Source organism: Corythoichthys intestinalis, chromosome 10 (genome assembly GCF_030265065.1).
Source record: "Corythoichthys intestinalis isolate RoL2023-P3 chromosome 10, ASM3026506v1, whole genome shotgun sequence".
NCBI classification, from domain to species: Eukaryota; Metazoa; Chordata; class Actinopteri; order Syngnathiformes; family Syngnathidae; genus Corythoichthys; species Corythoichthys intestinalis.
The window spans coordinates 18,768,693-18,784,706 of NC_080404.1; the positions used below are offsets into that span (position 1 = coordinate 18,768,693).

Sequence of the window (16,014 nt, forward strand, 5' to 3'; positions counted from 1 at the left end):
TTTTAAAGGCATTTTGTGCAACTTAGGTATTTACTCTTTAAGTAATTGTTGCCAAATGTTTACCATTACACAATGTCAGACAATCTGTCATTATTTAGATGTTTGAATTGACGACTTTTTCATATTTTATGTTGAAAAAAAAAGAGCAATAAATTATATTTTTGCACAGTAATATTTTCTTTTGTGTATACTTTAAGATTTTACATAAATCTTTTAATAGAATTATCGGCTTGACATTATCGGTTATCGGTTGGAATGAGGAGGAAATTATCGGTTATCGGTATCGGTTGAAAAATGTATTATCGTGCATCACTAAGTTTAACGATATATTATTGCGTACTTACCTCTTTTCGATCCAAAAACTCCATGTAGCATGTATCACCAAGTGTCAAGACACAGCTGTGAATTGCCTCAGCCGGATTTCTGGGGGATTTTATGGGAGAAACATGGTAATATAAAAAGGGTCGCGATGCAGAAATCGCAGACATCAAGGAGTGGTCGAGATTTACATCTTCATATATTTACCTTTTTAAACGCCTTTTTTTTCCTTCAATTTTTCTTTGTTTGGATCGATTATCTATCATCTAAAATATTGCGGAAAATGCGACTGTAACGAAAAAATACAATTAAGCGATAGTTATGAGGTAGTTATCTTTGAATTATTTACAGACGCAAATTTTTTTCATTGTGACGTAGTTTGCTTAAAAGTTTAAAATATGCAGTGAATAATTTTTTTAAAGTTTTTTTTTTTTTTTTTTTTTTAACTAAATATTAGACATCCATTAATGATTCTAAGCTAAAAAAAAAAACAAAAAACAGACATTTCGAATAATAAGTACGATTACTTACCTTCTTTTTATGGCTAGGTTGAAACAAAGTGGTTGTGCGACGTCTGTAAGCGGGGCTTTCCAGGGTAAAACGGACAAATAAAAAATAGTTTGGGGGCTTAATGCGCCATGAATCTGCAATGGCAGCATATAGGCATATTGTTCTATCAAACACAACAGTTGTTTTGGCGTAAAACACAGTATTTTAAAGAGGGGGGCAAGAGCAGAAACTGCTTTTTCAGCCTTGTCTGTGTTTTCCGCCGTATGTAGAAAAACGTATTTCCCGCCTCTCCTGCTTTTCTGACCGATGGGCTGACAGACAATCCCGCTCATCTCAATGTCGAGGTACTGTCGCTTGTCATGATGATACCGGAAGACAACATAAAGAGTGAGAGATAAGAAGTTTGATTAAAAGGCATATTCAAAATAATGATCATTTGTTTTCTTGTTGTGTGTAGTTTATTTTATTACTATTTCTGTTATATTTTTGTGTTCTGTCATTTTCGTTTGCATTTTCACATTATATTTGGAGTGATCATTTGCAATACTGTTCTTGCTGAGGGGACTTTGAGCCAAGAGCGTAGGTTTGGTCTCAACATTGGTAGGGACGATATAACAGAATAACCTGCATGTACACTTTTTGATGGGGACGGTTCATTAATAAGACCAGATTATTGAACGTGGGTCTGGGCTACATTTCTCATGAATATGAACCTAATTAATTAATAGGCTAAATGATCAATGCTCGACTCGCACCAAATTACTCTCAAGAAGTTCTGATGCGTGATTTTATTTCACAGATTTATTTTTCATGTCAGTTTATGTTCATGTCAGTGTCCCCCTGTAGTGGACCCATTCTTGGATAGCTCCCTTTTTATTATTATTATTATTATTATTTTTTAAATAAAGGGACTTGAACTCTGAAGCCACCGTGTTGCATCACTGTAATGCACATAATGCAAACAATGATCCAAATGAGGGATGGCTAGCTTGACTTCGTTGTGCCTTGTGGATGCTGGCTGGACCGCAGTAGTTTTGAGGGTTAGCAAGTTCTCACAGTTTAATGTTATGATAACTCTGATGCAGGTCAGACTTTCAGTAGCAAAATTAGTGGTTCCCCCCCACCTCTTTTTACATTATTCAGAGTGGCTGCTGCTGGCCTAAAAAAACCTTCTAATATCCCTCCTCTTTGAAGGGAGCGGAGGTGGCAATTTGTCGTCGACATGAATCCGTCGGGGCTGTGTGAGTGTGCATGTGTGTCTGTGTGGCGGGATGGGGGGATCAAGTCATAAGCCAATCAAACATGCGTTTCACAGGAAAAAAATGGACTGGCACATTCAACAAGTGAAAGGTATAAATGAAAGTCTGAACAGAATGAAAATAATTTGCTTAATAATGGTATGGTCTATTCTATCCTTACAACATATGGGAAGACAATCGAAATTACCTACATAACTGAACAAATTATATATAATGCAGATAAGGTTTGCTTAAAAGTTGTTCGGGACAATTTGAGCATCCTGGAAAGTTGGTAGTATTAAGGCCAAATTATAATGGACGCATTTTCGGTACGGATCCGTCAATCTCCGTGTTGACTGCGTGCGTCACAGTAAGTCAAAAATAAGACATATCATACGGGCTGCGCACAACTGCGCTCCGGCAGCTCCGTGCCGTCGTGGGCTCTCACGTGATCGACAAACACACGGAGTCTGTACTCAACAGAGAAGCAGAGAGAGAGGTGGACTTGATTTGACTAGACATATTTTCCCGATTTTTTTTTTTTTTTGCTTTTACCATGGGTTTCTGACAATATTTAATTACTATTTCAAATTACATAACTTGCATAAAAACTCACCGTCCACCCTCATAGCTTCTGCTATGGTGTTCCATGCAGCTCCCTTTTTAATGTTGTCCTTATGAAAAGGAACTGCTGCATCATAAATCAGTTTGTTACTTTCCACCTCAATGTTGAAGCGTTCTTTCGCTAACGTTTAAACTGAGAATAAGCACCTGGTCTGTTGACTCTGGGCCTGGCTCCACCCATTTTGACGGATGCGTCTCCCGCAAAAATAGAAAATAGCCCAAACCATCCGGCGGGCTCCGGCACGTCGGGGATGGTCCACAGTCACAGTTACTCTATGTCCCTACCGTCCCTCTGCAAACCTACGCCCTTGCTTTGAACGCACCCCAGTTAACCTCAGACTTTATGTTTGCACTTGTAAAAAAAAGTATTTATAAAAAACGGCCAAACACATGCACACAAAAAGGCTGAGGACCTTAAGGGTTAAAGTATACAATTTTAAATTGATCATAACAGATGTAAATTTTATTCTAATATTTTTTGTATTAAAAATACATTGCTGATAATTATTGTTTTTCAATGTTCTTATATCACACTATGCACCTAATTAATTCAGGTTTGAATAAAATTATTATATTAAAATTATTAATTAAAAAAAAAAAAAAAAACACTCTTCACTGACCAAATAAATAAATAAAGGGTGACGGTTATCAGGCTAGTCTGCTCTACCAATGAGGTGTTCCTTAATCTGACGGACTTGGCAACCCTATATACGTGTCGTATAAAGAAGCAACAGGTATTTTTTGTCCATTTGTCCGCCATTGTTCCCTAGCGTCTGTTGTTTGAGCTGTTGAACAGTGGTGAAGTATTTCACTTATTGAAGAGGTATAGATCGTATGTGTATGGATGAGCGTTAATACAGTAGTCTAGTAGCCTCAGATACATATCCAATGTATATCCACATATAAAAAATGCCAAGGTCCGATTTGAAAACATCAGAATTGGACTGTTTGCACTGCATGAAAATGTCAGATACGTATCGCTTATGGGCAAAAAAATTGGAAGCCATGTGAATGTAGCCCAGAGTCCTGGTGCTAGAAGTATCAAAACACAGCTTCTAATTTCCGTAATTCAAGTCACAAACCTTCGGCAGCTGGGTGAGCGTGGCGACATGAGGAGAAACTGCACTACTTCTAGTCAGTAGTCGCTGGGTGTATTTACCCATCAATTAGGCAGCACCCCCACATCCTGTCACTGTCAGAGAGTAGACCGAGTCACTGCCACCAATTAACCCTTGGCTAAGGCTTTACCGGAATGCTACCATCACGGGGCAGCTCTGGAACTGTCATGTAGTTGGACTATTTTGCAAAATAGCTTGAAAACCAGCAGTCACTGTGAGGGGACATTTTGTGATAGATGTGCCCAGCTCTGACATTTTCAGAATTTGTGATTAATTCCCCGAGGTAACATTTTTTGTTTGTGTGCACTCAAAAGAGGTAGTATACCCATGGCATGGCTCAATGGGCGTTGAGAAAAAGCAGTGCTGAATGCTAAATTGCTGAGTGCAGGACTGCGAGGATGAGTAGTTTTCTATCACCTGTGTGCCAAAATGAAGGTTAGACGAGGGCTGATGGGAAGGCCACTGGCAGGGCAAAGAGCTGGGAGCTTTTTTCAGGCAGGAGATGAGCTGGAAAAAACGATTGGAATTCAATTTTCGGGAGCTTCATTACTGCTAAAAACACAAAGTTGGGGAAGAGATTTCACTGTATCTGCAAATGTTTTGCATTGGTTTGTCTCTATGATGATGGAGTTATTTTCAAAATTTTACTCCACAGCACTCAAGTATATTCTTTTCGAGAAAGCCGTTTTTTTTATTTTATTTTTTTTTATCAGCAGTTTGACTCTGAATGTTTTTGACAAGGCTGGAAATAGAAATACATCTATCGAAATGCAGGATATTTCTACTGACATGTTTTGAAGCATCATAAAGTTTACATTTCTCCCCACATCTTGTCACCTTTCATTTGTTTCTTGCACATGATGGAATCTTAGAAAGCTTGTTCTTGATAGCTAAAGGAATATATTTTTTCCTTTCAGTGTGACATTTTTCTTTGCTGTTTGGGCAGGGGAGATTAAAAAACTATAAAGAAATAAGGTCACTACATTTGGTTGCCAAAATGTCACCTGCGGCCACAAATATTTGAAAATGATGCATTACTTAAAGGTCAGAAAAAGACAAAGGTCAATAAAAGTAGCTCATAAAAAGGTCAAAGATTTGTTTTGAATTGTTTGTGGAGTGAGATGTAGCTTTCAAAGTTTGATGCAAATCATCTGAGTGATACATCTAGATCAGGCTGGAGATTGAAGGAATCTGACCTTTTAGCCAGATTGCCGGAATGACGCCAGCCGAACCGCCGGACCCGCGCTAGCGCAGAGTCAATGGCCTGGGTCGGCGAGAATCCGACAACCCGGCCAAAAAGGCCAAACCCCGCTCATTCACCTTAACTCCTTGTACTGACTCCATTTTGAAAGCTGGAAAAAGGTTTCGAAGCACAAGTTGACAGTTTATTCAGGTCGACAGCGATCATACAGCACAGAGGGACCCAGGCGAGGATTCAGGGTCACCATATCACAAGTCAACAAAAGGTTCCAGAGAAAAAATGACAACGATTAGTTAAACATTCAGTCTTTTTGAAGGCTTTCGCGGGGCGGGCTGTGGGCAGAAGAAGGGTGTGTATGGGCGTTGTTTAGGATTATTGTCTGTTAATGGATTGGACAGGAGGATTCGGGAGTTACTGTTGTCAGGGCAACGAAAATTGTGAATTTTGCCACCTCAGCAACAAAGGGGCTGTTGGAGTCTTGTCAGTCGTGTTATCAGATTATTATCGGGTGTTCTCCGGTGTTCTTTGTGTTGGGACAGGGCGTCCGGCCATTTGTTCTGGACTGTCCGGGAGAACTGATTGTGAGAGTTGGTTGTGCAGACGTGGTCTTGTCAGCGTCAATCTTGCTCAGTCAGTTGCATGACGCACACGTTGGGCTTTCTTGATAAGAAGGCGTCATGTATCTAAATGCCCTATACAAACAGTCAAACAGTAAATACGAGAAGATTTGTATTTTTTTTTTCTCGCTTCACTCAAAATCAGGTGAAATGCAAAAATGTGTGATTGTGATATCCCTATTTTTCCATTTTCTTTCATATGGTGTCAGCTGTAGCTGCTCAGGCCTGGAGCGGATTTGGGAAGCAGACCTGGAAGCGTGTCATCTATTCTTAAGAGGTTTGCATTTACGCACATCCGTCAGTATCGGAGCAGACATGGATGACCATCTCGCCACAGCTGACTATGCTTCAAATCGAATGTGCGACAAAGAGGAAGAAGACAGCGCCATGTTAACTGCGTTGGGCGGCCGCTGGTGTCCCGAGGCTAATTTACAGAACTCTGAGTTCACCAAGGTAACACAATCTCTACATGTCTTGTTAACGAGACAATGTATTATTAACTATATGGATTTCCTACAGTATGTTTACATGCAGCGCGACGCATGTGAAATGAGATTTACATCTCTAAACATGCCCCTTCATTATGTTTTGGCTTTTACACGTTCCTTAGACAGATGCTTGCCTCTGAAAGGTCAAATGAAATTTCCCTTTCACAATTTATTTGGTAAACACGCTGATTTTGTACAGCAACAGTTATCAGGGTGTTGGCTCCACTGTTTTTCCCGATTACAATATTTTCCAGACTATATGTCGCGCCTGAGTTTAAGTCAATCTAATTGTCAATATACTGTATATTGGCACAAAACACAGACAAGGCTGAAAAAGCAGCTTCTGCTCTTGCACCCCTCTTAAAAATAAACTGTATTTTAAGCCAAAAGAACTGTTGTTTTTGATAGAACAATACGTCTATATGCTACCATAGCAGATTCATGGCGCATTAAGCCCCCGAACTATTTTTAATTTGTCAGTTTCACCCAGAAGTTTCTGGTTCTGTAGTTTCCAGCAGAGTTCACGACATTTCTTACAGTTTAATTAACGTTAACAGTAGAAAATACAGACAGAAGGACACTTCTCTCTAAGCAGCTTCCTACTTGAGTTTTGTAGGTTAGCAAGTTCACACAGTTTAATGTTATGCTAACTCTGATGCAGGTCGGACTTTCAGTAGCAAAACTAGTGGTGTGTTTACCACCTCGACAACATTTGCGTCTTTTTAAAATACTTACTGTTGCTGCTGCTGGTCGAAAAAAAACTTCTTATATCCCTCCTCTTCGAAGGGGGCGGAGAAGGCGGAATGTTGTCGACATGTATTTCTGTTGGGGTTGTGTGAGTGTGAGCGTGCGTGTGTTTGTCGGGACTGGGTCAAGTTATTAGCCAATCAAACGTGCATTTGAGGGGGGGATGGACCGGCTCATTCAGAAAGTGAAAAGGGCTAAATGTAAGTTTGAACGTAATGAAAATAATTCACTTAATAATAGTAGGGTCAATTCTATCCTTACAACATATGGGAAGACGATCTATAATGGAACTTATTATATCATGCATATAAAATTGCTTAAAAGTTGGTGGTGACAATTTGAGCATCCAGAAAAGTTGGTATTGTTATGTCCCTAGTGTCCCTATGCAAGCCTACGCCCTTGCCTCTGCTGCTTATCCATGATCACGATGTCCGGTTGGTTGGCCACGACCACAGGATCTTAGCCCTCTCATTTTGGGAGGTGTTTCCCATTGCGATCTAGGGGTCTCTAGTCCATACTCTGCACAGATGTTTCTGTACACTATATCTGCTACTTGGTTGTGGCGTTCCATGTATTCTTTTCCTGCCAGTATCTTTCATCCTGCTATTATGTGTTGGACTGTTTCATTGGTCTCTTTGCACAGCCTGCACCTGGGATCCTGCCTGGTGTGGTATATCTGTGCCTCTATTGCTCGGGTGCTCAAGGCCTGCTCCTGCGCTGCCTTTGTGCTGTCTTTCAGTCCAGCACTCTCTACCCATTGGTAGGACTTGTTCAGATCTGCTACTTCATTTATCTGTTGGTGGTACATTCCATTCAGAGGTTTTTCCTCCATGATGGTTCCTCCAACTCCTCCTCTTCTAGTTTCCAGTGCCTGAGACATTCACTAAATGCTTAATCTCTCGGGGCCATCTAGTGAGTGGGGCTACATGAAGAGAATGTAGGACATATGGATATATATACAGTATGCACTGTATATATACAGTATGTGTGTGTGTATGCGAACATCATTCTTACTTGGTGCTTTTTAATTACAGTGCCTTGCAAAAGTATTCGGCCCCCTTGAACCTTGCAACCTTTCGCCACATTTCAGGCTTCAAACATAAAGATATAAAATTTTAATTTTTTTGTCAAGAATCAACAAAAAGTGGGACACTATCGTGAAGTGGAACACAATTTATTGGATAATTTAAACTTTTTTAACAAATAAAAAACTGAAAAGTGGGGCGTGCAATATTATTCGGCCCCCTTGCGTTAATACTTTGTAGCGCCACCTTTTGCTCCAATTACAGCTGCAAGTCGCTTGGGGTATGTTTCTATCAGTTTTGCACATCGAGAGACTGACATTCTTGCCCATTCTTCCTTGCAAAACAGCTCAAGCTCAGTGAGGTTGGATGGAGAGGGTTTGTGAACAGCAGTCTTCAGCTCTTGCCACAGATTCTTGATTGGATTCAGGTCTGGACTTTGACTTGGCCATTCTAACACCTGGATACGTTTATTTTTGAACCATTCCATTGTAGATTTGGCTTTATGTTTTGGATCATTGTCCTGTTGGAAGATAAATCTCCGTCCCAGTCTCAGGTCTTGTGCAGATACCAACAGGTTTTCTTCCCGAATGTTCCTGTATTTGGCTGCATCCATCTTCCCGTCAATTTTAACCATCTTCCCTGTCCCTGCTGAAGAAAAGCAGGCCCAAACCATGATGCTGCCACCACCATGTTTGACAGTGGGGATGGTGTGTTCAGGGTGATGAGCTGTGTTGCTTTTACGCCAAACATATCGTTTTGCATTGTGGCCAAAAAGTTCAATTTTGGTTTCATCTGACCAGAGCACCTTCTTCCACATGTTTGGTGTGTCTCCCAGGTGGCTTGTGGCAAACTTTAAACGAGACTTTTTATGGATATCTTTGAGAAATGGCTTTCTTCTTGCCACTCTTCCATAAAGGCCAGATTTGTGCAGTGTACGACTGATTGTTGTCCTATGGACAGACTCTCCCACCTCAGCTGTAGATCTCTGCAGTTCATCCAGAGTGATCATGGGCCTCTTGGCTGCATCTCTGATCAGTTTTCTCCTTGTTTGAGAAGAAAGTTTGGAAGGACGGCCGGGTCTTGGTAGATTTGCAGTGGTCTGATGCTCCTTCCATTTCAATATGATGGCTTGCACAGTGCTCCTTGAGATGTTTAAAGCTTGGGAAATCTTTTTGTATCCAAATCCAGCTTTAAACTTCTCCCCAACAGTATCTCGGACCTGCCTGGTGTTGGTTTTCATAATGCTCTCTGCACTTTAAACAGAACCCTGAGACTATCACAGAGCAGGTGCATTTATACGGAGACTTGATTACACACAGGTGGATTCTATTTATCATCATCGGTCATTTAGGACAACATTGGATCATTCAGAGATCCTCACTGAACTTCTGGAGTGAGTTTGCTGCACTGAAAGTAAAGGGGCCGAATAATATTGCACGCCCCAGTTTAAATTATCCAATAAATGTTGTTCCACTTCACGATTGTGTCCCACTTGTTGTTGATTCTTGACAAAAAAATTAAATTTCATATCTTTATGTTTGAAGCCTGAAATGTGGCAAAAGGTTGCAAGATTCAAGGGGGCCGAATACTTTTGCAAGGCACTGTACAAGCCACCAGTGCCCTCCATCAACTGGTCATCGGTAATGTTTACGGCATGGTCGGCCAGTGTTGACTAACATTTCCGACGACGTGGATTCATATTTTAACTAGAGTTGTCCGATAACGACTTTATTTATTTATTTAAAAAAAAAAAAACCTTTCAGCTGCTTAGACACCCACATGGAAGTTTGATATACTCCCATTGTGGTTGTTCATTATGTTTTATTTATTAGGAGAAAGGAGCGAGCAGGAATGGGTTATGGGGGACTGAGAGGGAAGGACACGGACAGAAGAGGAGAAGAACAAACAACACGCCTATGTTACCAGCGCACATAGTGGTGCTATCGTTACCTAATTAGATTTACCTGTGGACACTGTGTGGGTGGCCTGATAACCGAGGAGAAAGAGGAGGGGAGGTGAATCAAAATGAGATGTGATTAGGTGGGCTGGTGCATACATAAATCAGCAATGTGAGGTGTGGATCCCACTATTATGTAAATCACATTTAACTGGGGATATGTTGACATCCTATTATCAGCTGCCTGATTGATAATTCTGACACTGACAGTCTCTCTACTTGAGTGTGTCTAATACTACCCAGTCATGTGTGAGCCCACTAAGGGGGAGTTTACATGGCGACTCTGCGACACAAAGACGCAATGACTGAGTTGCGGACTCGCCTCGTGTGCATATGGTGTCGGCGAAGACGGAAGGCGAAGACGAAAAATTCTGATTCCTGCTTCCAAAGTGGAAGAATCCGATTGCGGGGGGTTGAGGGGGGCTTCCTCGGCATGCATATCAAAGGCTCCTGCGGCGCGAGACCGCGTCGTTAACGTCAGCACTAGTACACGTCACATTGGGCGTGCGCAGCAGTGCTAATAAACATTAAAAACAGCAAATATGGCGGAATGTCGGCTTTAATTTACTGTTTTAATAGTATTTTTAAATTAAATATGTTGAACGTTTCAATTTTTGTGCCTTTTTGAACAAAAAAAAAAAATGACATTGCTTCGAGTGGGCGGGCATATTTTTTTTCCGGGCTGAGGGAGCTTGGTGGGGTCAAAGTGCATCATTCTCTGTCGCCCAGTAAATCTGCACTGCCCCCTAGGGCCTGGCATGAATACGACATCGTTTTCTTGCGGAATCGCGACATTGTTTAAATGGAGACGCAAATGCAAATTGGACATTTTTCGTATTCTCGGAGAGTCACCTTTTAAACGGCCCTTAAGACGTGTAATAGTCCTGTAGAAAAGTGGAAATGCTTTTCAGGGGCCGCCCCAGGGCCACCAGCACCGCCCCAGCCGATCGGGGTGGTGAGCGAACACGGCCCATCCCTCCTCTCACAGCTCCGGCAAAAAGGCCACCGCCATCCCTCCGGGGCCCAGGGTGGTCTCCTAGACCATCCGTGCCCTCATTAACCAGCCCTCAGGGATAGAATGAGGGGATAGCCACCACCCCCCACACCCGGACCTCCAGCCACGCCGCAAATTTTTAACTGACAACCTATATCCCGACATTGTCCAACTCCAAAAATCTGATACCGATTAGGGTTTAGGGTTAGATATTGGTCCAAAAACGATAATTAAAAACCGATGTCGATATTATCCTATATCTTTTTAAAATGCTTTTATCGGCCAACATTATAGGCTACCCGATAACATCGGACAACTCTAATATCAACCCTTTATTTTTTTTGTAATATACATGTATACATTAGTAGAAAGTTAATAAAGGTAAATTGATACATTTAAAACAAATAAAAGAGAAAATATACACTGGTTATGGCCAGTTGCTTTTCCCCCCATAGTATTTTAGCTTATTGCATGCAATTAATGGCAGTAGACATCCAATTTATTTAAACCAGGAAGACTGGCTGTTAATGCTTGTTTCATTACCATGAATGAACGTTCATTTGTTCTTTCCACTCAAAATGGATTGGACGTCATGAAAGTGTTAACGTTATTATATATGTTATTTTGAGTATAAATTGCAGGGTCAGACAAACTATAAAAAAGGTGTGATTTATAATCTGGAAAATACGATATTTAAAAAAAAAAAAAAAAAGACATTTAAGAGGCAACTATTTGGACACATCTTTCCTTGTACTTATTCTTCCTTTTTTGTTCAAGATCACGTGTTGTTAGTAAAAATGCATGTGGGTGTGTGCAGGTGCTATTTCCCCAGTGATTTGAACTCACTGCTCCAGGGAAGAGACCGAATCATTCACTCCTCTCCTCACACTTGTCTCCACCCACGAAGTCTGACAGTCTCGTCTGAGATAAGAACAAAGTCAACATAGCCAGCAGCCATCAAAATAAAATAAAAATAAAAAAAGGAAAAAAACTGAGCACTTGCCAGGCATATATTTGCGAGGCTTTATTTATTACAATGCCTCTCCGAAATGTAATATTTGCAGTTTTTCAGTGGCAGCTCACATTTTGAATTTTAATTTGCTTATCTCAGCATGACTTGATCAGACTTAAAAAAAAATGTCAGTTTTCTTTTTTTCATGTTTTGCCTTCCCATTAGATTGCAGCTTATAATTGTCCTGCTTTGCACATTTTCTTTACTTACTCTGCCTGACTGCATTATATGAATGGCGCAAATCTACTTTCTGCTTTCCTTTTGTTTCTCTCTGCTTGTTTTTCTCCCTTGCTAAAGCCTAGCCTCTCCTAACATTTCTGCAAGAAGTCAAAGGTGAGCAAGCCAAACAAGCAATGCATATTTCACTGCTCAGTCCACTCAGATGGAAACGCTCAGATATAACCAGAATCTATTTACTCAGTTCATAGAAAAATATTGCTTTTTTTCTTCTAATAGTTTCTTACAACTGTCTTAGAACCAATAAAAATAATAACTGTCACTATAATTTCTATTCAACTGACATGTTTTCGCAGCATCTGACAGCTCATCTCTTCATTTGAGTACCTTTAAACAGTATGTGACAGATTTGGATGCTGGAAGATAAGATATAATGAGTGAAATCAAATTGCGGGATGACAACAAAATTACTGTTTTCACTCTGAAGTGACACGTTAAAGTTGAATGCCATAAATTGATGTTATTATGGTAAACATCCACACCCACGAATGTAATGACTGTCTGTATACGGGAAAGTTACAAGAAATTGTAGGTGAACTTCCCTCATGTTTATTCAAAAACATAATTTAATGACTTTTGTCGCACAACTTTTTCATTACAACTTCTAATTGCACCTTTGCTTATATGTGTACATACAGTAGGAGCATATAGCCGGAAAACACAAAACAATACGTCGGCCCGTGTGAGATAATTACCTCACTTTGAATACTAACAAAGGAATCTGCTGTCCAGATGAGCCATTTAGTCTGTTGTCCCCTTGTCACATTCGCTGATGAATAATTCCAGCATCATTACGACGTCGCTGCTGCTCGCATATAGTACGCAGCCGACGTAAATTGCGTTTTCAATAATTCATGAGCCGATTTATGTCTGTGTGGCTTCAACAAATGTTTCCCTTTTGTTGCAGAAATTGGAGGAGTTTTTGTTCTGCATGGAAGATAATAACCCACAGGTTGGTAATGTTAATAGCGTCAGTGGCTGCATGAACGTTTTCACTGTAATTAAAATGTCACTTTTGATCATGCTGGTATGCTAGGGCACAGAACGATATATTAGTTGACCTTGACTCGAATGTTAATCCTAGCTATATGATCAATGAGCAATAGTGAGCTGCATATGAACACTCTTTTAGCCTAGGTTCATACCGCAGGCTTAATGCACAAATGCAATTTTTTCGTGTTTTTCCGACTGGAGTGTAGCATTAACTTGACGATCTGAACTGGACAAGTCACAAAGAAGTGGACAATTTAAATCTGATCCAGGCCACTTTCATACAGTGCTGGCCAAAAGTATTGGCACCCCTGCAATTCTGTCAGATAATGCTCAATTTCTCCCAGAAATGGATTGCAATTACAAATTCTTTGGTAGTAATATTTTCATTTATTTAGCTTGCAATGAAAAAACACAAAAGAGAATGGGGAAAAAAAAAAAATCATCTTACACAAAACTCCAAAAATGGACCGGATAAAAGTATTGGCACCCTTTGAGAAATCATGTTATACTTCTCTAATTTGTGTAATGGCGTACTGCAAGCAACACGTCACTTCCGTTCATTAATATTTATGACATTAGCTACTGTTGCTAAGTAGGGACATGCCACTCTTTGTTCCTAAAAGGAAATGAATGGAAATCGTGTACGAAGGAGATGTTTACAGAGCTAAACCTACCAATTCTCTCCGAAAATGATGTGCCTGGTGCCAAATTCACTGGCAAAGATGTGGAAGAACAAAAAAATGTTTAATTAAAGAGATGGCTTGAGTGTCGAAGGCTGAAAAAGACGAAAAAAACGAGCCGACCTAAGCATAGCCTTAGCTTTTTTATCGACGCGACTGACAATGACATTCTCCTGTTTCAACAAGCTATCCTTTACCATGAGCCCTGTCTTTCTTATATCCTCTGGTTGTCCTACGTCTCTGACCGTTCTTGGGGGTAATTTAGTTAGCTTTGTGTAGCGATCACAAATGCTACTTTAGTGACTGCCAACAAACACTTTTAATTTTTTCATTGATAACAAATCTTAATTCTATAATTTATTTACACTTCCCCCTTACTAAAGTTGTTGTATATATATATATATATATATATATATATATATATATATTTTTATATCACAGAAACGGTAACAGTGGCAGTCAGATACCAATTCTTTTCAGGTCATTCATTGTCAGACAGAAGCAGTACGGCACACCGTTACGCTAAAAAAATAAGTTAAAAATATCAAAATGGCTTACCCGCTTTGTCCTCTGAAAGACCATGCCACCCCAACAAAATGTTTACTGCATATGAAATGTGAATGGATTCACCGAGCTGGTGTTAAAGTCCGCGCAAGTTGATTCGGTCTTCACATTTTTTCCTCCCGAGTTTTTGGTTTCCAGAAACATATGAAGAAAACATCCTTAAGGTGTAATGTCTAGAGTCGTTTCTACAAGTTCCAAAAAAGCAATGTGTGATCGGCATGATTGTTTTTGAAAGATTACCGGCGAAAAGTAGCACAAATTTCGTTGTTTCTATGCGAGGGCGGGTCTATAACGTCCCACTTTGGCTTTACTTCCGCTTTACGATGCGACGTCAAGGTCTAAAAATAGCATGCGTGCGGTACGCCATTAACAGCACCTGTTACTTACCTGAGTCACATAACAGGTGGTGGCAATAACCAAATCACACTTGCAGTCAGTTAAAAAGGATTGAAGTTGACTCAACCTCTGTCCTGTGTCCTTGTGTGTACCACATTGAGCATGGAGAAAAGAAAGAAGACCAAACAACTATCTGAGGACTTGAGAGGCAAAATTGTGAGGAAGCATGGGCATTTTCAAAGCTGCAAGTCCATTTCCAAAGACCTGAATGTTCCTGTGTCTACCTTGCGCAGTGTCATCAATAAGTGTAAAGACCATGGAGCTGTGGCTAACCTCCCTAGATGTGGGCAGAAAAGCAAAATTGATGAGAGATTTCAGCGAAAGGTTGTGCAGATGGTGGATAAAGAACTCTGACGAACATCCGAACAAGTCGGCGTCTGACTGCAAAGGGACTCTGTGGTAGGATACACAGGAAGACCCACTTCTGACCCAGAGACATAAAAAAGCCAGGCTGGAGTTTGCCAAAACTTACCTGAGAAAGCCAAAAACGTTTTGGAAGAATGTTCTCTGGTTAGATGAGACAAAAGTTGAGCTTTTTGGGAAAAGGCATCAACATAGAGTTTACTGGGGGAAAAAACTATGCCTTCAAAAAAAAGAACACGGTCCCCACAGTCAAACATGGCGGAGGTTCCCTGATGTTTTGGGGTTGCTTTGCTGCCTCTAGCACCGGACTGCTTAACCGTGTGCATAGCATTATGAAGTCTGAAGACTACCAACAAATTTTGCAGCATAATGTAGGTCCCAATGTGAGAAAGCTGGGTCTCCCTCAGAGGTTATGGGTCTATCAGGACCCAAAACACACTTCAAAAAGCACTAGAAAATGGTATGAGAGAAAGCACTGGAGACTTCGAAAGTAGCCAGCAATGAGTCCAGACCTGAATCCCATAGAACACCTGTGGAGAGATCTGAAAATGGCAGTGGGGAGAAGGCACCCTTCAAATCTCAGAAACCTGGAGCAGTCGGCCAAAGAAGAATGGTCTAAAATTCCAGCAGAAACTGAAGAAACTGATTGATGGATACCGGAAGCGGTTGTTCGCAGTTATTTTGTCTAAAGGTTGTGCTTTCAAGTATTAGGCTGAGGGTGCCAATACTTTTGTCAGGCCCATTTTTGGAGTTTTGCGTAAAATGATAATGATTCTTTTTTTTTTTTCATTGTCTTTTGTGTTTTTTCATTGCTAGCAAAATAAATGAAGATATTACCACCAAAGCATTTGTAATTGCAATGAGTGGAGAGAGATTGAAGTTCAACAATACTCCTAGACTTCTGTGCAGGCATTCGGCTGCTTCTATAGCTC

The 16,014-nt window shown here is 40.5% G+C and overlaps 1 protein-coding gene across 2 annotated transcripts in view; it reads left to right on the top strand.

Annotated features, from left to right (window-relative positions):
• The window catches only part of disc1 (DISC1 scaffold protein), a 107,148-nt gene that overhangs the window by 69,773 nt on the left and 21,361 nt on the right, over window positions 1–16,014 (top strand). For both annotated transcript variants that reach the window (XM_057848306.1, XM_057848305.1), the window contains 2 exons: window positions 5,836–6,079; window positions 12,994–13,038. In XM_057848306.1, coding sequence (XP_057704289.1) covers window positions 5,836–6,079; window positions 12,994–13,038 — 289 coding nt within the window. The remainder of the gene's footprint in view (window positions 1–5,835; window positions 6,080–12,993; window positions 13,039–16,014) is intronic.